General features: G+C 49.0%; 1 protein-coding gene across 1 annotated transcript; it reads right to left on the bottom strand.

Annotated features, from left to right (window-relative positions):
- Positions 1-985: 985 nt before the first annotated feature.
- Positions 986-22,032, bottom strand: LOC119878264 (transmembrane protein 192-like). The gene is made up of 5 exons (XM_038588931.1): positions 21,960-22,032; positions 15,196-15,342; positions 9,211-9,475; positions 5,253-5,387; positions 986-1,446 (listed from the first exon to the last, which is right to left on the bottom strand). The coding sequence occupies exons 1-5, from the start codon at positions 21,984-21,986 to the stop codon at positions 1,388-1,390; spliced, it is 633 nt and encodes a 210-aa protein (XP_038444859.1). The 5' UTR covers positions 21,987-22,032; the 3' UTR covers positions 986-1,387.
- Positions 22,033-22,214: the final 182 nt, after the last annotated feature.

Genomic DNA, 22,214 nt, shown 5'->3' with positions numbered 1-22,214 from the left:
ATGCGGCCTCAGGACCCTGGACATGCGGCCTCTGGGATTCCGGGGCACCCGACCGGCAGGTGCGCCCACAGACCGCACGTCCGGATAGCCGTCCATGGCCCGGGCCCTGCCCCGCCTGGGTGAGGACTCTGGCACCTGCTGGGACAAGCCATCTCCGGAGAGGAGGCTCCATGGGGACAGGAGGCAGGGGCTGCGGTGGCGCTGCCGCCCGCCCACCGTGGCCACTGTCGCTTTCAGCATGAGTGAAGCTGTGTGTGCCCTCGGGGCTGATGGCCGGCCGATCCCCGCTGCACAGGTGTTCAAAGCTCACAGGCCGTTTTCCCTTTTGGCACATCAGCTTTCCGTGTGATAGTGTCCCGCATTCGTCGTAGCTGCAAGTGCCATGGTTCAGCATAGGACCGGGGTTGTGCAACCACCTCCACCACTTTAGAGCATCTTCCTTTGTTTCCAGGAAAGTGAGCCGGCACCCACTGGCCGTCCTTCCCCATCTGCCCCCTGCGCCCTGGCTCCAGGCAACCCCCGTCTTACCTCCTGTCCCCCGCTGCCCGTTCTGGGTGTTTCACACAGTCCTCGTGAGGGCTGCTCGCCCGCAGCGCCCGTCTCCAAGGGCCATGCGTGTTGGGCACACAGCAGCACGTCACTCCGGGGTACCCGTCCTTTCGAGGACCGGATAACATTCTACCGTATGGACCCAGCACGTGTGCTGATCTAGCCCTAATATATCCTAACACTAGACCGTTTCCACTTTGGGCCATTATGGACACTTCTTTGAACAACTGTATGGTTTGTGGAGATGCGGACGTTTCCGGTTGTCTTGGGTTTATATGCAGGAGTGCAATGGCTGAGTCACATGATACGCACCTTGTGTGGCACGGCCAGGCTCACCTATGATTCTAATGTGCACGCTCAGCTGACTCCTAGGCTCAAGAAGTTTAAGAAGAGGTTAAAGTGAGAAATTTGGGAGATTTGTGCAGGGCCCGTTAGGAAGGACCGGGAAGAAGCAGGCCGTACGATGCCGTATGATGCCAAGAGACGTGGTGTGCACCCTGCCGAGATGCCCTTGCCTTCCGGGTACGGCAGGGATGTTGGAGACGAGGAGCTCCTCGTGGCTTCCCGTGGCCCAGACACACTTGAGGTGCTACGGCTCCGGGGTTAGGGGAGATGGACGGAGGCCTGGGGCTCCCTCCAGCGGGTCAGGGAGGGCCCGGAGCGAAGGCGGCTATGGGGCCCCGGGGCGGGCAGGAAACCGGGAAAGCCCGAGGCCCAGAGCAAGAGGGGTACGTTTCCAGGAGGTCAGTCGTGTCAGATGCCATCTGGGGAAGATGAAGGCCGAGAATCGACCGACTCGTGATGGCCGCCGGTGAATGGGAGTTTTCCTGTTCACATCCTAGCTGGCTCTCTCAAATGGCCTCCTTCGCATCAGAATTCCTGAACAAAGGAAGAAGCCTGGAACACACGTAAGCTTCTTGAAGTGGGGGACAGGAAATAACAGCTCTACGGCATTCAGGTGCAAGCCAGGGGACAGAACTAAGAGACGCATCACAGTCTGACACAATAAAAAGGCCTCTGTGGCCTTTAAAATAGATTCGATTGAACACATTCAGCATTTTCTCGATCAAAAGTCAGGCAATATCACCAATTCAAAGCACTCTTTCCATCGTAAGCCAAGGAAAGCAGGCATGCTAGGACGTCAAAACACGGAAAAGGGCAGGTGCGCTTGGTCACCGCTTCCATTCTAGCCCGAATCTCTCACAGCTTCAGAGCAGTTGTACCGGCTGCTGGAAGGCTGATAACTGGGTGGCGTTAATTGCATCATCTTTTATTTACCCCCCCCCTTTTTTTTTTTTTTTTTTTTTTTTTTAGAGATTTTACTTATCCATTTCAGAGGGTGGGGAGAGGGAGAGCGAGTGCGAGTTGGAGGAGGGGCAGAGGGAGAAGTGCCCCCCCCCACCATGAGCAGCGAGCCCATGGGCTAGACCCAGGGCCCTGGCAGACAGGCAGACACCCAACTGACTGAGCCACCCAGGCATCCCTTTGGCTTACTTTTAAATGAACAGAGCTAATCGAATTTAGTAGGTCAAAACTGTTTCAAGTTTTATTTTCCTAGTTTTCCCCTGTAGAGGTAGTAAAGCAAATTAGTGCCCAACAAGAAGGGTCCATCTTGTTTTCTAGAGGTTAACTACTTAAAATGCAAATACGCTAGTCAAGGTCAGGTTATAATTAGTATATCAAAGAATCATGTCCTAAAGAATCACTTTCAATGTTATCAAAACTCATTATCTTTTCAAATCATTTCAGTATGGAGAAACATGAAAAGTCCATACATTGGGGCCCAAGCTTATATTTTCTACGACACTGAACAAAAGCAACATTTGTCTCTAGAAGCTACTCCCTAAATCTCTCCTGTCAAAACCGCAATACATTTAAAGGCACATTATAGAATTTAAAAAGTTAAGCCTACTCTTAAGGATGTGGAGGTAAAACAGACATACTTCGATCTTCCAAAGAAATTCAATATTTGCGGCAACCCTAAGTTTATAAATTATATTATAAACCCTTCCTATGTAAACCGTCCATGTATTTTGAAAGTCGGAATTAGCAATTATCAGGTTTTCTTACAGTAGGGAAACATATTCACTTAAGATTTAATGGTGTTTTTATTCAGATATAAATTTTAATATTAATGAAATATGTTACTAAGTCTTCACATATAGAATAAAGCAATTTTTTTAAAAGACTATTTCTTTGACACACACACACACACAGAGAACAAGCATAAGTAGGGGGAGCAGCAAACAGAGATGGAGAAGCAGGCTCTGCACTGAGCAGGGAGCACGATGGGGATTTGATCTTAGACCCTGGGATCTTGCCCTGAGCCCAAGGCAAATTCTTAACTGACTGAGCCACCCAGGTGCCCCAATTTCCCCTTACACGGTCCTTGGAATGTTCCTAAGTCCTGCTACGTCATAGAGCATTCGATAGGTACTACAGAAAATACCTCACTACCAGAAGGCTTGCACCCTTTCTAATAAATAAAAGTAGGGGATCCCTGGGTGGCTCAGTGGTTTAGCGCCTGCCCTTGGCCCAGGGCGTGATCCTGGAGTCCCGGGGTCAAGTCCCATGTCGGGCTCCCGGTGCATGGAGCCTGCTTCTCCCTCTGCCTGTGTCTCTGCCTCTCTCTCTCCATGTCTATCATAAATAAATAAATCCTAAACAAACAAACAAACAAATAAATAAATGTAGTAGAGCTACCGTAAAATAACATGGTAAGTGAATGCTATATTCAGAGCTAAACTATCTCATTTACAGCATTTGACAGAAGTGTTGTAGAATGGAACTGATCTCAATCAACAAAGTAATTTAATATTCGTTTGTCACATGGTAGCAAGCTATTTCTTATATGCAGAAAAATTAACCTTTAAAACTAAAGTCTCGGCAGCCCAGGTGGCTCAGTGGTTTAGCGCAGCCTTCGGCCCAGGACGTGATCCTGGAGACCCGGGATCGAGGCCCACGTCGGGCTCCCTGCATGGAGCCTGCTTCTCCCTCTGCCTGTGTCTCTCTGTCTCTCTCTCTCTCTGTCTCTGTGTCTCTCATGAATAAATAAATAAAATCTTAAAAATAAATAAATCTTAAAAAAAAAAAACCCAAAGTCTCATTCTTTTCTAGGAAGTTTAGTGGGTGATATACATTTTTTTTAAGTGAGGTACAGAATGCAATCTCCATAATTTGGCTCATTGTTAGCTAATAGCTACAGAAAAGTTTATAAAGGTCAATCAATAATGTGACATTCACATTTATAAACTAGTTACCCCATTCATATTCTAAATGCTCTTCTAGGGATCCCTGGGTGGCACAGCGGTTTAGCGCCTGCCTTTGGCCCAGGGTGCGATCCTGGAGACCCAGGATTGAATCCCACATCGGGCTCCCGGTGCATGGAGACTGCTTCTCCCTCTGCCTATGTCTCTGTCTCTCTCTCTCTCTCTCTGTGTGACTATCATAAATAAATTAAAAAACAAAACAAAACAAAAAAAAACTAAATGCTCTTCTATAGGCCTAAGGAGATGCACCAAAAAAAAAAAAAAAAAAAAAAAAATCAGTAAAATGAAACATGAGTTGAGATCCACAGGACTTTATCTTTCATAAGTAGAGAAATGACTCTCTTTTAAAATGCATAGAGGAGATATTTTATTGTCACAAAATAACTGTTATGCAGCGGCAAAAAATTAGCTAGTATTTTGGACAGACGTACTATATGCCAATATTGCAGCAGGAATGAAATCTAGATTTTTCCAGGGCTTGAATTCTTTTCTGTCAAAAGTATCCCTCCATCTATTTTTCATGTTTACATATCTAAAGCTTACTTTATTATTTTTTTTAAAGATTATTTATCTTAGTGTGTGCAGGGGGAAGGGCAGAGGAAGAGGGAGAAAGAATCTTCAAGCCCACTCCCTGCTGAGCTGAGCGTGGACCCCGATAGGGGCTCATCCAGGACTCTGAGATCAGAACCTGAGCTGAAATGAAAAGCTGGCCACTTAACCAACTGAGCCACTCAGGCGCCCCAGTAAAGCTTACTAGAATCTTACCACTGGGGTGCCTGGGTGGCTCAGGTGATGACCCCAGGGCCCTGGGATAGGCCCACACTGGGCTCTGGGCTCAGCAGGGGGTCTGCTTCTCCCTCTGCCCCTCCCATTCTCTCTCTCAAATAAATAAACCTTAAAAAAAATTTTATGGGGCAGCCTGGGTGGCTCAGCGGTTTAGCACTGCCTTCAGCCCAGGGAGTGATCCTGAAAACCCGGGATTGAGTCCCATGTCAGGCTCCCTGTACGGAGCCTGCTTCTCCCTCTACCTGGGTCTCTGCCCCTCCAGCCCCCTCTGTGTCTCTCGTGAATTTAAAACAAAACAAAAAAAAATCTTAAAAAAATTTTTTATCACTGAGAGTTGAGACAGAGACAGAGAGAGACAAACAGACTGGCCCTCAGACAGCCCTAAATTTAGAAAATAAGTTCCTAAATGGTTTGTCTTAGAGCAAGTCTGGGCTAAATGCAGTTTGCATGCATTCTTTATTTACTTAATCTGTATTTCATCATTTCAAATTTAAGTGCCAGGCTTACATCTCAGTTGCCTTTGATAAACCAAACGTTTGTGGATCTTTTCATTTTTGTTGTGTTTACTTTTCGGATACAAGGCGTCACTTGACAAAAATTTGTTGACACAAATTCAGAAACAACTCACTGGTATTTTGTGATTCTCACCTGTGTAGATGAGCAGACAGGTCAGGGAACAGAGCAGTTCCAGGGCCAGGATGGCCAGGACGAGGTAAAGATACAGCCGGGCGGGCGCGGGGAAGGAGTGCTGCACGCTCAGCACCAGGAGGAGAGCCGTGCTGCCTGCGGACGAGAGCGGAGAGGGCGCGCGGTCAGCGGCGGCCCACAGGTGCACGCCCCCCGCCCAGCGGAGCCCACAGCAGGTGCACGCCCCCCCCCCCCCACATGAGCCCGCGGCAGGTGCACGCCCCACCCCATGTGAGCCCGCGGCAGGTGCACGCCCCACCCCACATGAGCCCGAGGCAGGTGCACGTCCCCCACGTGAGCCCGCGGCAGGTGCACGCCCCACCCCATGTGAGCCCGCGGCAGGTGCACGCCCCACCCCACATGAGCCCGAGGCAGGTGCACGTCCCCCACGTGAGCCCGCGGCAGGTGCACGCTCCCCAGCCCCTCCGCGGAGCCCGCGGCAGGTGCACGCCCCCCCCACATGCCGAGCCCCCCCAGCGCAATCAGCCAAGGCCGCTCCTTGAGGACGAAGCCCACACGGCCCGCAGCTGACGATGCCCCACGAGACAATCACATAAGACGCCGGATTTTCTTAAAGAAATGATTGTTACTATTTTCTGTTTTATAAAATAATTGACGACGGCCTGGCGGCCAGGGACCGCGGCCCCGGCGCATGGACAGTGTCGGGTGCGGTGTCCCTGGGAACCCCGGTCCACACCCCCCCGCCCCTGCCGCACCCCTGGAACCTGGGCCCGCCTGCGCCCAACCTCGGGTCCGCAGGGCGGCGTCACCGGGTGGCCTGGCTCAGGTCTGCCCCGCGGGCTCCCGGCCCCGCCCCAACCCCGAGGGCCCCGCGGCCTCCGAAGACCTCTGGCCTCCTTCCTCGGACTTGGGGGCAGCGGCACAGGAGGAAAGGAAGGGCCCGAGTGGGGCGGCTGGCGGGGCTGTGGCTGCAAGGGCCGGGGGGACTGCCTGGAGGAGGCGGCGTCCACGAAGGGCCGACAGTGAACTGGGTCATAGCTGCGAGGGCCTGGGGGGCTGCCTGGAACCTGGCCACGGCTGCAAGGGCCCGGGGGCCGCCTGGAGGAGGCGGCGTCCACGACAGCCCCACAGCAGAACCAGGCCACAGCCAGCTGCTGGCGGCCACCGCGGGTGTGGACACAGTGTGACCCCCCCACAGCGGGTGGGCATCAGGACGGGGCTGGTCACCCCAGGACACCGCCCCAGCCGCAGCCACGACGGTGCCAGGCGCCCAGGCCCCGCGACTCTCAGATGCGAGGCCCAGACCCCGGGCGAGTGGAATCTCGGGGCGCATGGCCCCAGGTCCCTGATTCCCCGGGTCCTGGTCTGAGCGACATGAACGTGACACCATCTGGGGCTGAAGTCGGGGTCCAGTTGCTCGGTGACACGAGGGGTCCCGGGAGCTAGACCTCGGGCCTCGGGGACCCCAGCTCCAGGGTGGCCCGACACCCAGCTTCCCCGCTCACAAGGCATCGAGGCCTTTAAGGTAAAAAGGCGTTTCTGCTGTGCCCTTTGTGGGAGGAAAGGTTCCAGCGGCACCTGCTGGCCGCGGCCTAGTCGAGCTCCCCCGGGGCGGGGAAGGGGAGCCAGGCTCCAAGATGCTCCCTCCTCTGCTGCAGCCGACCCCGCGGCCCCCACTGACAGCGCCCGGCCTTGAGCAGCCTGCCCCAAGCAGATGTATTAACAGCGCACAGAGAAAAATAAACATTAAATTCCATAGAGCCGTTTTTCTGGGGGGGGGGGGGATTAATTTTGATTTCCAATCTGGTTTCAAAACGTCTGTTTATTCTGGACTCAAACCAAAAAAGAGGGTCTTTTAAAAAGGTAGAGATTTCTAGCACCACGGCAAAAATACCCGAAGAAGCTCAATGTAATTCCATCCAGCCTGTAAAATGTCTGTGACAACAGGGACACCTCGGGGGGCTCGGTCAGTTACATGTCTGCCTGCCGCGGGCTCAGCTCAGGATCCCGGGGTCCTGGATCGCAGCCCTGCGTGCGGCCCCCTGCTCATCAGGGGACTCTGCTTCTCCCCCTCCCCACGCCCCTGCTCGAGCTCTTTCTCACTCACTCTTCCTCAAATGAGCAAAATCTTCAAAAGTAAAAATAAAGGAAACGTTTGCAACGATGAACAAAAGAGGCACGAATGCAGCTAAGTCCCATATGGACTTTCTGATCTCGCCTTCATAAAGTTTTTCAAGTTTTCCATTTTGCATAATGCACCTTATTTTCTAACAGGCTCTGTCACCACAAGAAAAATACAGCATCTCATGAAAGTGAAGCAATTACGTCCTCTTACCCTACAAGTACCAAAGAGCAGCAGCTCTGCAGCTTCTCGTGATGAAGCAGGCTGCTCCCGTGGAAAGGGCACGGGAGTCCGCGTTAGACACAGGGAGATACGCGTGATGTGGGGACCAAAACGGAAGAAAAATGATTAAATTTCCTTACTACTTACAGCCCATTGACAAGTCCTTGACACAGGCAGAGTGACCTCCCTCTAGGGACGCAGCTGCCTCGATGTTAATACTTTGCTGGCGGTGACGGGTAGTCTTAGCCCGACGCCCAGGGGCCTGTAAGCGACTTTAACAGGAAGGTTCCTTAGGAGACTCCCTTAGGCTCTGGCCTCCAAGACAGATGCTGGCTACCGTCCCCCAAGCACGTGGCCTGCCGATATGCATCTGAGGGTCTCATGACCGAGTTTTTACTAAACAGCAATAAATGACCTTTCTTCTTCTTCTTTTTTTTTTTTTTAAGATTTTACTTATTTATTCATGAGAGACCCAGAGAGAGAGGCAGAGACACAGGCAGGGGGAGAAGCAGGCTCCATGCAGGGAGCCTGATGCGGTACTCGATCCTGGGACCCTGGGGTCACGCCCTGAGCTGAAGGCAGAGGCTCAACCGCTGAGCCAGCCAGGTGTCCAATAAAAGACCTTTCCTAACAATAGCCAGCCCCCTCAGGATCCTGGAAACCCGGCTTCCAAGATTCTTCAGAGACTTCCGCTCTCCCTAACCCCTCCAACCCGAACGTACATAATGCCCATGGGTCCTGTCCCCCACTGCTTTAATAAAACCACCTTTTTGCACCAAAGATGTCTCAAGAATTCTCAGCCGTCAGCTCTGAACCCTAACGTCTTTCCTACATCACACGGACCCCGTGTTCATAATGATGGGGGGCAGGTGGCAGACAATGCCACCCCAAAATATGCTTTTTCCGCAAAAGGATTATTTTAAGCTGATTATTTTAAGCAGGTGAAGCTCTGAAAGCTGAGTAGAAGTGAAAAGATCTCTTTTGTAAGAGACATTGATGGGGGAAAACTACATTTTGTAAGCATGTCCCCCTCTCTGTACCGGGGAGAGAAGGAGGACTTTAAATTTCTAGAAACTATTACCGACTGAGAATGCAGTAATCTGCACAACAATCTTACCCCTGTGGACAGTGCTTTTCCTGGCAGCCTCGCAAAACTCCTCCAACCTCCCCACCCGCCACCGTCTCCACTCTTTAACTGGAGGTGGTGTTTAAGGTGGTGACTTGGCCCATTTTGGAGAGTTGCTCAGTCTTCTTGGTTCTCTCCCATGCGCAGGCTAGTAAACTCCTGGTCGTTTTCCTCTTGTGATACTGTCTTTTATTACAGTGTCTTTTATTATCAGCCAAAAATCTACCTAGAAGGATAGAGGTACATTCTTTTCCCTCCCCTCCCCTATGATCACAAGCACAGATGTCAACGGAAAATTAAGACTAAATATATTTATTAAAAAAGCTTCAAGACATTAAGGTGATCCGAATTTTAGTGGCCACAACACACATCATTCTCACAAAACTGAGAGCATATATTTGATTATAAAGTCAACCGTCACGTTTGCTTTCTGCTGGAATTTCTGCCGCGCAAGCAAGCCACAGACAGACAAGCTGAGCCAGACTCACCAGTGGAGTGGATCAGCAGCGTGAGTCCTTTCAGGTGCCTGGTCGACAGGTAGATCATGGTGTAGCCCCGGTTTCTCACTTTGTTGTGGTGATACTGGATGTAGCGCTCAAGAAGGAAATGCAGGATCCACAAGATAACCTTCCCAAGGATTATGACTGTCTGAACTTTCAGTGGGTTGGTATAGTTTCCTGGGCACTTGTCCTCAATTGGATTAGGGTAAGAACAAAGTATACCTGTTAAAAATGCTAAAATGACAAATACAACCTGTGGAAAGGAAAGCAGTCGGATTAAAATTCAATAATTGGAATTAAGAAATGATTATCACCATCCCAGCACATACTCACATACTCCTATCTATGACTTTTGCTATCCTATTTTTATAAATGAATTTTATTTTATTTATTTTAAAAAGATTTTATTTATTTATTCATGAGAGACTCAGAGAGAGAGAGAGAGAGAGAGGCAGAGACACAGGCAGAGGGAGAAGCAGGCTCCATGCAGGGAGCCCGACGTGGGACTCGGTCCCAGGTCTCCAGGATCATGCCCTGGGCCGAAGGCAGCGCTAAACCGTTGAGCCACGCGGGCTGCCCTATAAATGAATTTTAAAACAACTTCTTCTTAAAACCATTTTACAAACGTTTTAAAACAAAATTTGGAGAAAAATTTGCAGAAATTTTGGAAACAAATCATAAATAAGAAAAGCTACCCCCGGGCAGCCCCAGTGGCTCAGCGGTTTAGCGCCACCTTCAGCCCAGGGCATGATCCTAGAGTCCTGCATCGGGTTCCCTACATGGAGCTTGCTTCTCCCTCTGCCTGTGTCTCTGCCTCTCTCTCTCTGTTTCTCATGAATAAATAAATAAAATCTTTAAAAAAAGAAAAGCTACCCCCAAACCCATCAAATAGTTCATGTTACACAATTTCTTTCCCACTTCTCTTTTATTGAAAAGAGTAAAAACAGTTAATTTAGTGCATCAAAGGTAATTAAAATCAGGGTTTTAAAAAGCTTTACTTCTAGTTTCAGTTTTAAGAGAACAAAAATAGCTATCCAATTAGATTGACAAAAATTTGAGATCGGTGTCAAAATAGAGGCAAATGGACTTTCTCATATATTGCTGACTGGTCTGGGAATAGATGTGGAAAAAGAATTTGGAAGCAGCTTGACACAGTACTACTGTCCTAAGGACTCGACCCATTAGAAGTAAAACCATCAGGACAGAGGGTTCTATGGCTACAAATATTTACTGCAATATTCTCTGTATTTGCAAAAAACTGCAAAGTGCCCAAGGATGCGTGTTCATCCACAGCAGGATGCTTCATAAATTAAGATACATCTACTCCTACAGCAGAATGTTTTTCAGCTATGAAAGAATTTACTAAGTTTCCCTGTATTAATTTGGATGGATGTCTGTATGTTGAGATTAAAAAAAAAAAGTTGTCGAGTAGTAGTTCAAGGTGTGGTGCACACACCAGCACAATCGGCATCACAGGGGACTCGTCAAAAATGCAAATTCTCAGATCCCACCCCAACCAGCAGAATCAAAATCTCTGGGAGCATCCGCCAAACAATCTAGTTTAACAAGCTTGCCAGGGAATCTGTCACATGCTCAGGTTTGGGAAACCCCACTGCAGAGTAATAAATACTGTATTATCCACCTGGGGGTGGGTGGAAGAAATGGGAGAAATCCTTACATATGTGCTAATCTGTGTGTATTTAGGTAGTCTCCATGCCCAGCGCAGAGCCCCATCAACACGAGGCTGAACACAGGACCCTGAGATCAAGACCTGAGCTGCGATCAAGAGTTGGTCACTTAACCAACGGAGCTACCCAGGCAGCCCGTCTTTTGGTATATATTTGTATGATTTTTTTAAAAAAAGCAGTAAGATACATTCATTTATTAACTCAGGGAGAAAGACTAAAGTAGCGAAAAGGGAAGATAGGATTTTATCTTTGTTTGCTTTGGTAATGTTTTACTTGTTACAATAAGGAAGTTTTTTGGGGCAGTTTCCATAATTTGGCAGTTACAGATAATGCTTCTATAAATATTGGGGTGCTTGTTATCCCTTTGAATTAGTGTTTTTGTATTCTTTGGGTAAATCCCCAGCAGTGCAACTGCTGGGTCATAGGGCAGCTCTATTTTTAACTTCTTGAGAAATCTCCAGTTTTCCGGAGCGGCTGCACCAGTTCCCATTCCCACCAACGTTGTAAGAGGGTTCCCTTTCTCCGCATCCTCTCCAACACCTGCTGTTTTCTTGTGTTGTTGATTTTAGCCAATCTGACAGGTGTGAGGTGGTATCTCATTGTGGTTTTGATCTGCATATCCCAGACGATCAGTGACGTTGAGCATCTTTTCACCTGTCTGTTGGCCGGCCGTGTGTGTGTCTTCTTTGGAGAAATGTCTGTTTGTGTCCTCTGCCCATTTCTTGATTGGGTTATTTGTTTTTTGGGTGTTTGAGATGTATAAGTTCTTATTATATTTTGTATACTAACCCTTAATTGGGTATGTCACATTTACAAACATCTTCTTCCATCCCATAGGTTGTCTTTTAGTTTTGTTGATTATTTCCTTTGCTGTGCAGAAGCTTTTTTTTTTTTTTTAAGATTTTATTTATTTATTCATGAGAGACACAGAGAGAGAGGCAGAAACACAGGCAGAGGGAAAAGCAGGCTCCCTGCAGGGAGTCTGATGTGGGACTCGAACCCAGGATCCTGGGATCACGTCCTGAGCTGAAGGCAGATGCTCAACCACTGAGCCACCCAGGCGTCCCCAAAAGCTTTTTATTTTGATGTAGTCTCAATATATATATATGTTTTTTGCTTTTATGTTTCTGGCCTCAGGAGACATATCTAGAAAAGTGTTGCTATGGTCGATGTCAGAGAAATTGTCTGTGCTCTTTTTCTAGGAGGTCTATCGTTTCTGGGCTCACATTTAGGTCTTTAATCCATTTTGAGTCTATTTTTGTGTATGGTGTAAGAAAGTGGTCCAGTTTCATTCTTTTGCGCAGAGCTGACCAGTTTTCCCAACATCATGTGTTGAAGAGACTGTCTTTTCCCCATTGAATATTCTTTCCTGTTTTGTCAAAGATTAATTGATCATATAATTCATTTCTTGGCTCTCTATTCCGTTCCACTGATCTATGTGTCTATTTTTGTGCCAGTACCATACTGTTTTGGTCACCACAGCTTTGTAATAGAACTTGAAGTCTGAGTTGTGATGCCTCCAACTTTGTTTTTCCTTTTCAAGGCTACCCTGGCTCTTTGGGGGTCTTTTGTGGCTCCATACAAATTTTAGGATTGTTTGTTCTAGCTCTGTGAAAAATGCTGCGGGTGTTCTGATAGGGATTGCATTAAATATGTAGATTGTTTGGGGTAGTACAGACATTTTAACAATATTTGTTCTTCCAATCCATGAGCATGGAATGCCTCTCCATTTCTCCATGGCATTTTCAATTTCTCATCAGTGTTTTATAGTTTTCAGAGTATAAGTTTTTCATCTCTTTGGTTAGGTTTATTCCTGGGTATCTTATGGTTTGTGGTGCAATTGTAAATGGGATAGATTCCTTGATTTCTCTTTCTGCTGCTCCACTATTGGTGTATAGAAATGCAACAGATTTCTGCACATTGATTTTGTATCCTGTGACTACTGAATTCGTTTATCACTTTTAGCAGTTTTCTGGTGGAGTCTTTCAGGTTTTCTACATATAGTATCATGTCATGTGCAAAATAAAAGTTTGACTTCTTCCTTGCCAATCTGGATGCCTTTTATTTCTTTTTGTTGTCTGACTGCTGAGGCTAAGACTTCATTAGTATTAGCTAGTATTACATTAAATAGAAGTGGTGAGAGTGGACATCCCTGTCTCGTTTTTGACTGTAAAGAAGCTTAGTTTTTTTCCCCATTTAGGATGTTAGCTGTGGGTTTTTCATAGATGGACTCTACTATGTTGAGGTATGTTCCTTCTAAACTGATTTTGTTGAGGATTTTTATCATGAATGGATGTTGTACTTTGTCAAATGTTTTTTTTTTTCTGTATCTATTGAAATGATTATGTGGTTCTCATCCTTTTAAAAAAATTAATGTGATGTATCATGATTTGCAAATATTGGACCATCCTTGCAACCCAGGAATAAATCCCTCAATTGTGGTGAATGATATAATGTATTGTTGGATTTGGTTTGCTAGTATTTTGTTGGGGATTTTTGCATCTACGTTCATCAGAGGTATTGGCCTGTAGCTCTCTTTTTTGGTGGTGTCTTTATCTGCTTTTGGTGTCTGGGTAATGCTGGTATTTTTTCTTGTTTTTTTTTTTTAACACAAGATTTTCTTAGTCCTAAAATTAGGGCAATTAATCCCATAGTATCATAGACAAGCAGTTTAATATAAAAAAGTTTTTCAAAATGATATGTGTGCATGTTTGTGTGTGTGTATGTTCGGGGAATATATACACAAAGAGTGTGTTGCACAAATTAAAGAGTATGTTATAAAAAAAGGAAGAAAAAAACAGGCCACAATCCAGGGACCAGGAGGCCACATCTGCACATGGTGGCACCAGGAAGGAAGTGCTTCAGTTGCTAATCTGGGGATCAGGAAGCCATAGCAGAAGCATACCACACTTAATAGATCTGCACAGGGAAGAAGGATGCACCTCTCTCCTCAGGGTATTCAGCTCTGAGTACAAGTCTACACAGTGTGTGTCACTGGAACAGCATCTGAACAAGTCAATGAGCCACATTCATTCTCCTCATAAACACTTGGGATTGCTAAGAATTTGCCCTCTTGATTTTTCACATTGTAGCAAAGAACACATCCTCTAGTGCTTCAGATCTCAACAACCAAAATGGAGATAATTAACAGACTAGATGCAGAGCCATCAATAAGCCTACAAGACCATTTGCACATACAGGGTTTTTTGTTTTTTCTCTCTAGGAGTTTCTTTTTGTGTCTATGTGATTACCTACTAGTTACCTACTAGTTGCAATACATGTGTTTTTAAAAATCCCCAGATATTTGGGGCACCAGGGTGGCTTACTTGGTTGGGCATCCCACTCTTGATTTCAGCTTAGGTCATGGTCTCAGGGTTGTGGGGTCAAGCCCCGTTTTGGGCTACATGCTGAGCATGGAGTCTGCTTAGGAGTCTCTCTTTCCCTCTCTCTCTGCCTGCCTCCCCACCATTCATGCTCTCTTCCCAAGGAAAAAAACAAAAACAAAAACCCCAGACATCTGTAATTTTATCATTGCTTAAAATATGGGGCAACACTACTTATTGTTCTGCTGCAACCTGATATCCCTGCTTAACATTACTTCCTAAGTGTAGATAAATTGATAAATTTCTGTGTCAACATAGATTTATCTACATCTTTTTTTTAATAACTGAAAAAGTAATATATGCATGTGGTTAAAAAAAACCTTCAAAAAAAAAAAAAAAACCTTCAAATAGTACAAAATGCAAATACTAAAATATATCAGGTGCCTTCTACAAGGCCCTCAGTCCTCCACCTCAGTAGCAACTAGTGTTAAAAGGATCTTGCGAATGGTTCTAGAAATTTTCTGTTTATATATGGGAATATACGTGCACACCAGCCCTCTCAATTATCTTTTAAAACGTGCAAATAGGAACGTTCTGTGCACACTGCCGTAAATCTGTGTTTGTAGACACTCAACAATGTAAGTGTGAAGGCTAGTCTAATTAATATATACACGTCCACCCTGTTTCTTTTTCAAATGTTGCAGAGCGCTCCTTCATATGGATGGGTCATACAAAGTGTCCTCTGAATGGTGATAGTTGCAATATCTTGATATTACAGACAACATGATTAAAACATTCTTACACATATGCAAATATATCTATAAATTCTTTGAAGTAGAAAGATAAGTAAAAAAGGATGCACATTTTAAATGTTGCAGATGTAGCCAAGCTGCCCTCTGAAGAGCGTATATATATTTAAGAACATCACCTCTGTATGGATTACTTCATCCCAGTCAACTTACATGTATTAATAAGAGAAGATTTGCTATGATGACCGTAGGAAGAGGATGGAATCTGGGTCTAAAATGAGCATGTAATGAATGATGTGGGAGATGGTGGGTATCCAGAAGGGGGTCATCTTCAATACTCTGGGTGAGATCCAAGGAACCCTGCGGTACAGAAAAACAGAAGCAAAATATAATCACCACTTTCTAGATTACGTTTCCAAGACAAATCTACTAAACTATAAAGCTTTAAAAACCATTACACAAGTTAGAGGCAAGAAAAATATGCTCCCTATTTAAAGCCCAATTTAAAAATATCATAAACTTGTATATAACTACTAAATGTAAATTGGTGAAAACAAGTATTCAAATGGGTAGAGGAAATCTTACTTCAATATCTTCAAATGAGCTAATACATCACGAGATCAAACAAACCATTTTTCTTTAAGTCCTAAAAACTTAGATATTGATTTATCTAACAGTACTTACATTATTGATGAAATAATTACCTGTTGTTGCGATTCTTAAACTACATCTTTATGTTCCACAAAATTTTGGAAAGTTGCTGGAGGCTTTATTGGACTTTCAGTTATGATAGAAATATTTTATTTATTTTAGTTTTAGAAAAGATTTTATTTAGTTATTTAATGGAGAAAGAGAGAGAGAAAGAGAGTCACATAAGCGGGTGGAGTGGCAGGCAGAGGGGTTGGGAGAAGCAGGTTCCTCCTGGAGGAGGGAGCCCAACATGGGGCTAATCCCAGGACCCCAGGATCATGACCTGAGCCGAAGGCAGACGCCTCACCGACTGAGCCACCTGGGCGCCCTAGAGAAATACCTTAGAGAAGGAAACAGATCGCCCTCATAGATCCTTGGGAGACTTCAGTTTATAGATAGCCGATTCTCAAAGAAAACAACTAGCTGCAAAGTCACTGAGGTAGCTGATGGGTTGAGCTGCAACCCAAAAATTCAGTTTGTCTTATTTAAAGGTAATGTCCAGGCAAGAATAGTACTAACAGGTCTCTGGTGCATACAACAATCTCTTAATCTCAGAGCCTTGCTGAAAACTATTATATATAAGGTACCATAAGATGAAAAAAATAATATAAAACCGAATCCTTGTCCAAAAGATTACATTTTCATTGGGGAGGCTACGGATAAAGGCATACAGGATGAAATAATGTACGTGAGCTAATTGGGCTGAAATAAGGTGGAAATAGAGATTTCATCGGAAGAAGGGAAGCCTGAGAAGAGCATCTGCAAACAGAGGATACGGCTCCTTGGAAAGGGTAGAATGGGACACACGTTCTGTGGTTGGCTTCTGGACACCACAGTACAAAGATGAAAATAATCATCTGGAGCCTGGGGCGCCTGGGTGGTCCAGTCCGTTAAGCGGCTGCCTTGGGCTCAGGTCATAACCCCGGGGTCCTGAGATCGAGTCCAGCATCGGGCTCCCTGCTCAGCAGAGAGTCTGCTCCTTCCTCTGCCTCTGCCCCTCCCCTGACTCATGCGCTCTTTCGCGCGCTCTCTCTCTCTCTCACTCATCCTCTCTCAAATAAATAAAATTAAAAAAATAATAATCCAGATCCTAACTCAGGGCTGAGGCAGGAGTCTCAATTTCCAAACTCAGGCATCTAACGCTGCAATTTATTTTTCATTCCGAGGCTACACAGCTTCCTGCTTGGTCTGCCCTAACCTGCGGCACGATTCTGATTATTTGTGCTCTTTTCCAGAGGCCTCCGCCTCCAGCTCCTGCTCAGCCAGCAGGCGCCCAGCGTGCACCGGGCTCCCTCGGCTGACGTCTGGGCCTCCTCCCCGCGCCCCGGGCCACCTCACGGCGCCCTGGGTGGCGGGGAGCTCCTGGTGGCCGCAGCTCGGGTCCTCCCGCACTTTGCGCTCACTCCCCCCACGCTGTCCCGGCCAGCTTGCCTGCCCACCTGCCGCCCCGGCCGACGCCACCAGACCCACAGCCCCGGCCTGTCCTCGTCACCCCCCAACGGCGAGGGGGGCTGGCACCCAGGGAGCATCTGAGGAGAGACTGTTTCAAACCCATCTGCGCTTGCGTTCCTGACCCAGTTAGGAGCCCAGTTAGGGTCGCGGTGGGGGGGCTCGTGCAGGAGGGGTTCTCGGGGAGCCTGGGGGGGGACCAGGGCCCGGCAGGAAGTGCATGCTTAAGGCACGCTCCCAGGGCTCTAACTGCTCCCAGGGCTCTAACCCGCCGGGCCCTACCGCTTCTCCTCTCCTCGCGCTGAGCCCGGTCCCTTCACCTCTCTCTGTGGGTCTCCCCCCTCGGAAAACAGAGCTCTAAGGGCGCCTGCACCCCCACTTGGCGCGGAGAGGACAGGAGACGGTGTGCCTGGCGGTAAGGCCTCTGCGGGCTGCACGGCCCCCCGCCCCGGCCAGGCCCGCATCCCCCTGGCCTTGCCCCCCCCCCCCCAGTCTCCAGACCCGAGCCAGCTCTAGCTGCGCTCACGTCTCCTAAAACCAACATTCACGTCTCTCTCCCCCAACCCGGAGTCCCTCCCGGTCACCCTCAGACCCGAGTGGGACTGCCAGTCTGGCTCTCGCCTCACAAGCCCTTCCCAGCTCCTGCCGGGACCCCGTCCCACCCCACCCCCTCATCTCCCCCCATCTCCCCGCTCGGTTCCCAGGCCCCACAGGCCCCCGAGGCCCGGGCCTGCCTTCCTTGGCCCCCGTCAGTCCGTCTTAGCAAACCCCCGCTTCTCCCTGCTCCCGCGCTTCCTACTGCCCGTTTGGTCCAGCAGGTGCCTTCCCCGTCCCCAGGGCGCACTGGGCCCACCTCGGATCTGCCGCACGGGTTTTTTACCCTTCTGAACACGTGGAAGGGTCCTAAGAGCGTGTTAAGGCTCCTGCTTGCTGCTTCTAGCACGTTCTTTCCCGGTCAGTTTCAACGGACCTCCAGGTCAGACTTCCCTGCCTTTTGCAACGCTTGACGATTTTTTTCCAACTGTATTGAAACAGAGTCGACGCTGGGGATCCCTGGGTGGCTCGGCGGTTAGGCGCCACCTGCGGCCCAGGGCGCCACGGGCACGCGGGACTTCCCGACCGGTCTGCGGGCTGGGGCCGCCTTGTGTTCCCCTCAGTGCTCCTGAGCTTTTCCTCCTCGAACGCAGCTCAGTGACTGGGAACACTGACGTTCTCGGTCTTGCTTTTAAGATTTGTGATGAGGCGAGGCCTTTGCCAGGATTCCGCCCGCGAGGCAGCCCCGCGTGAGCCCCCGACGCCCCGAGCGCCCGAGCTTTCGGTCTGACCGAGGCCTCGCCCGACGCCGGCCCTGCGTGGGCACCAAGCGCCACTCTCTCCAATCATCCCAGGAGGCTCTTTTCCAGGCCACGGGGGGCATCCTCACGGGCACGTACCAAGCAGGCCTCTGCGGGGCCTGAGGGGGACTCTACGCATTTCAGGTCCCCCCTGTGCACCTCTCTCCTACCACCACGTGAACTCTGGCTGCCTCAGTGTCCCCAGACTGTCGGCCCCCATCTCCACAGCTCAGAGAGCCAGCCAACCCCTGCCGGGCGCCCTCGCCCTTCCCGGCCTGCACTCTCCCACGGGGGCCAGCTGGGGCGGGTCGCACGAGCCACTCTGGGTCCCTCCTCTCGGACAGCACTGTCCCTCACTGCCTGACTCTCACCATCTCAAAAAGTGTTGTTTCATATACCACATACAGTTTTTTTGGTCATTTCAGGCAGAAGGAAGAATCCAATCCCCGGTGGAAGAGCGCGCTTCACGAGGGCAGAGGCTCTGTACTGCATATTCTCCGTACCTTTAGCACCCACCACAGTAGGTGCTCAATACGTGTGTGCGGCGAACGAGAGGCTGTCCCAACTTCTCGAACCCTTGGGGCCTGAGAACTTAAACACAGCTAGCCTGGAAACTAACGGTTAGACTAGCGTCCACGTATCTCCCACTGACCTCCCTTTGAGGCACCTCCTCCCCTAGCATAAATGAGCTTTCTGGAGCACCCCACAAATATCGTCTCTTATTTTTTCAGAATCCAGCTCATCTTTCAAGACTTCTCCATAAAACCTGTCCTGCTGGGGCGCCTCAGTGACTCAGCTGGTTAAGCGTCTGACTCTTGGTTTCCACTCAGGTCATGATCTCAAGGTCGAGATCAAACCCCACACTGGGCTCCATGTGGGTGCTGGGCCTGCTTAAGATTCTCCTCTCCCTCAAAAACAAAACCAAAACCAACCTGTCCTGCCAAATGTTTCCTTTCCACTATAAAACTGTTATAAAATGTACTGCTCATAATAATAATTTGGAGTGTTTCTTACGCTGTCTTGTATTACATCCTTTTTAACGTATGTAGCTTTTGTCTTACCTGCCTACACCGAGGAGGTTGGGGACTATGATATAGTTTCTTCTCTATGTCACTTATTAGATGTTCAGTAAACACCCTGTATTTGGTGGCTATACCCAATACTCTGTGGATTCTACAGGAAATGTTGTAACCTGACCAAAAACAACTCATCACTCTCAGACGGCAAACCCACCATCTCCATGTGAAAGGTAAAGCGAAGACAATTCCTGAAACCAAAATAATGTCTTCCCTTACACTATTAATAACTACATCTTGAGCTGTACAAAATATCTGTTTTGCCCACGTGGATCTCTTTCCTCTTCTTTTGTGACCATAACTCGATTTCCTCGGGGGATCCACTGTCTACCTCTGCATTAAGTCTCAATGGGAACATCCTTCAGTACCTTTCACCCTCCTTGGCCCAGGTGGAGCTTCTGGCTCCTGGTGGAACCTAAGAGCGCTGGGCCATCCATTGTTTCTGTGAGCAACGTATCAAAGGGAGAGAGCGCGGTGGGGGCAGGTTCATTCCACGGCAGACTCTGAAGGAGTCTTAGATCCTGCAGCCACCCTTGTTTGGAGTCGGCACTTTCAGAGGCCTACGTGTTCATTCCCCCTGGATCATTTCAAAGAAATTCCTTTCTTCTTTAAAGTGGGCAGAGTTGGTTTCACAGCTTGCAACAATGAACCTTAACTGAAAAGCCTTACCTCTGTTAACTCTTTTAAGTGTCTAGGCCTACCGCACACACCATATTTTTAGCTTTTTACTGAATGGTAGGAATCATATCCACAAAGTTCCCAAACAGGCAACCTGCTCGGATCTGAAGTGATTTAGGGTGTGTAAACCGTTTGGTGAAACAGATTTCTAGGATTGTACTCATCCTAAAGCTAAAAGCTACAGATCCAAGGACCTGGGGTAACTTAGCATCAACCAAGAACCATCTACTGCACACATTTTTCTAAGGGTCTCTCATTTTCCTCAGATTTTCTCCCATACATTGTCAGCTTATGAATCTCACCCTTAAAAATTCAGAAACAATGATTTTTTTTCTTTAAATGTAGATGAATGTCAAATGTACTTTCATGTCTTACAGTTAGTTTTCCATTTTCTCAACTGAAAAGAAAAATTCAGTTTAGTTTTATCATTAAAAATTGTTTGGGGCAGCCCGGGGGTGGCTCAGCGGTTTTAGCGCCCGCCTTCAGCCCAGGGCGTGATCCTGGAGACCCGGGATGGAGTCCCACGTTGGGCTCCTGGTGCATGGAGCCTGCTTCTCCCTCTGCCTGTGTCTCTGTGCCTCTCTGTGTGTGTGTCTCATGAAAGGATAAATAAAATCTATTAAAAAATAAAAAATAAAAAAATAGTTTTGATTCCTAGTTAAGAGACTTTTTAAAAAAGATTTATCTATTTAAGAGAGAGAGCACGTGCCCCTGCAAGGGGAGAGTAGGAGCAGGGGCAAAGGAAGACTCCCCGCTGAGCAGGGAGCCCCATGGGGGTCTTGACCCCCAAGACCCTGGGATCATGACCTGAGCTAAGGCAGGAGCCAAACCCACTGGGCCACCCAGGCGCCCCTGGTTAAGATACTTGAATATTTATGGTCGCTATTAATGAGAATCTAAGCTATTTAATGAGAATCTAAGCTCTTATAGGGCTGCAGCTGTTAGGTGCCCTGCCTGACACCCCTAATCAGTGACAGGATCACAGTAATATTCCTATTAATGTATTAACCCAAATTAGTGCCTTAAGGTGATGTCAACTTTGCGTTTCTCAAGGGTAACAGTTTTATTACCTTACCTGTCAATGAGGCAACCAGTTAATGCTGGGTACAATGCCATGTTTCCTCTAAAAATGTTTTAATATACTTGGGCCAAGGTTTCGCTCGGTACTACGCAGACTGTACACCGGGCCTTTGTTTTGTCAGCAATCTGGCTTGGATCCACCAGGTAGGGCGGCTTAAAACTCCTTTCACGCCTATCACGCTGGCGTTCAAGTCATCACCGCCCCGTTGTCTCCAGGGCGGGTTTCTGGGCAGTGGGGGGGGGGTGGGGGGGTGGGGGCTGGGGGGCAGGCAGGCCAGGACGCGCCGGAGAGGCCCCGCAGGACGCCCCCGCCCCAGCGCCCCGGAGGAGGAGGGAGGAGGGAGGAGGGAGGAGGGCGGAGGGCGGAGGGCGGAGGGCGGAGGGCGAGGGGGGCGCGCAGCGTGGGGCTCCCAGTTCCGGGGCCGAAGGCGCGCGGCACCGAGCTGGGCGCCCCGGGGACCCACGTCCGCGCACCCCCCGCCCCGCGCACCCGCCGGCCTCCCGAGCGACCCGTCGCAGGACCCCGCGCCCCGGGCCCGCCCTGCGTGGGAAGCGCCGCCTCCGCTGCGGCCGCACCGGTGCAGGGCGGCCCCCGCAGTCCCCGCCCCGCGCACCCAGCAGGGGAAGAAAGAGGTCCCGGGCCCAGCCTCCTCCTCCTCCGCGCACTCACGTCCTCCATCCGGCCCCGCGCAGCCATTCCCGACCCCGCGGCCCAAGCCGGGCCCACCGGGCCTCTCCACCGCGCGCGCCTCCGCGGGGCACAGCGCCGCCTCCCGGGCCTCCGCGCCTCACTGCGGACACCCCCCGCCTGCTCCGGCCCCGGCCCCGGGCCCCGCCCCAGCCCCGCCCTCGCCCCGGGCCCCGCCCCGGCCCCGCCCCCGTCCTGCCCCGAGCCCACCCCCAGTCCAGCCCCGCCCTGCTCCCC

This window comes from Canis lupus, unplaced genomic scaffold, assembly GCF_011100685.1.
Source record: "Canis lupus familiaris isolate Mischka breed German Shepherd unplaced genomic scaffold, alternate assembly UU_Cfam_GSD_1.0 chrUn_S1320H1498, whole genome shotgun sequence".
Classification (NCBI taxonomy): Eukaryota; Metazoa; Chordata; class Mammalia; order Carnivora; family Canidae; genus Canis; species Canis lupus.
This window is presented reverse-complemented; position numbering and strand designations above follow the sequence as displayed.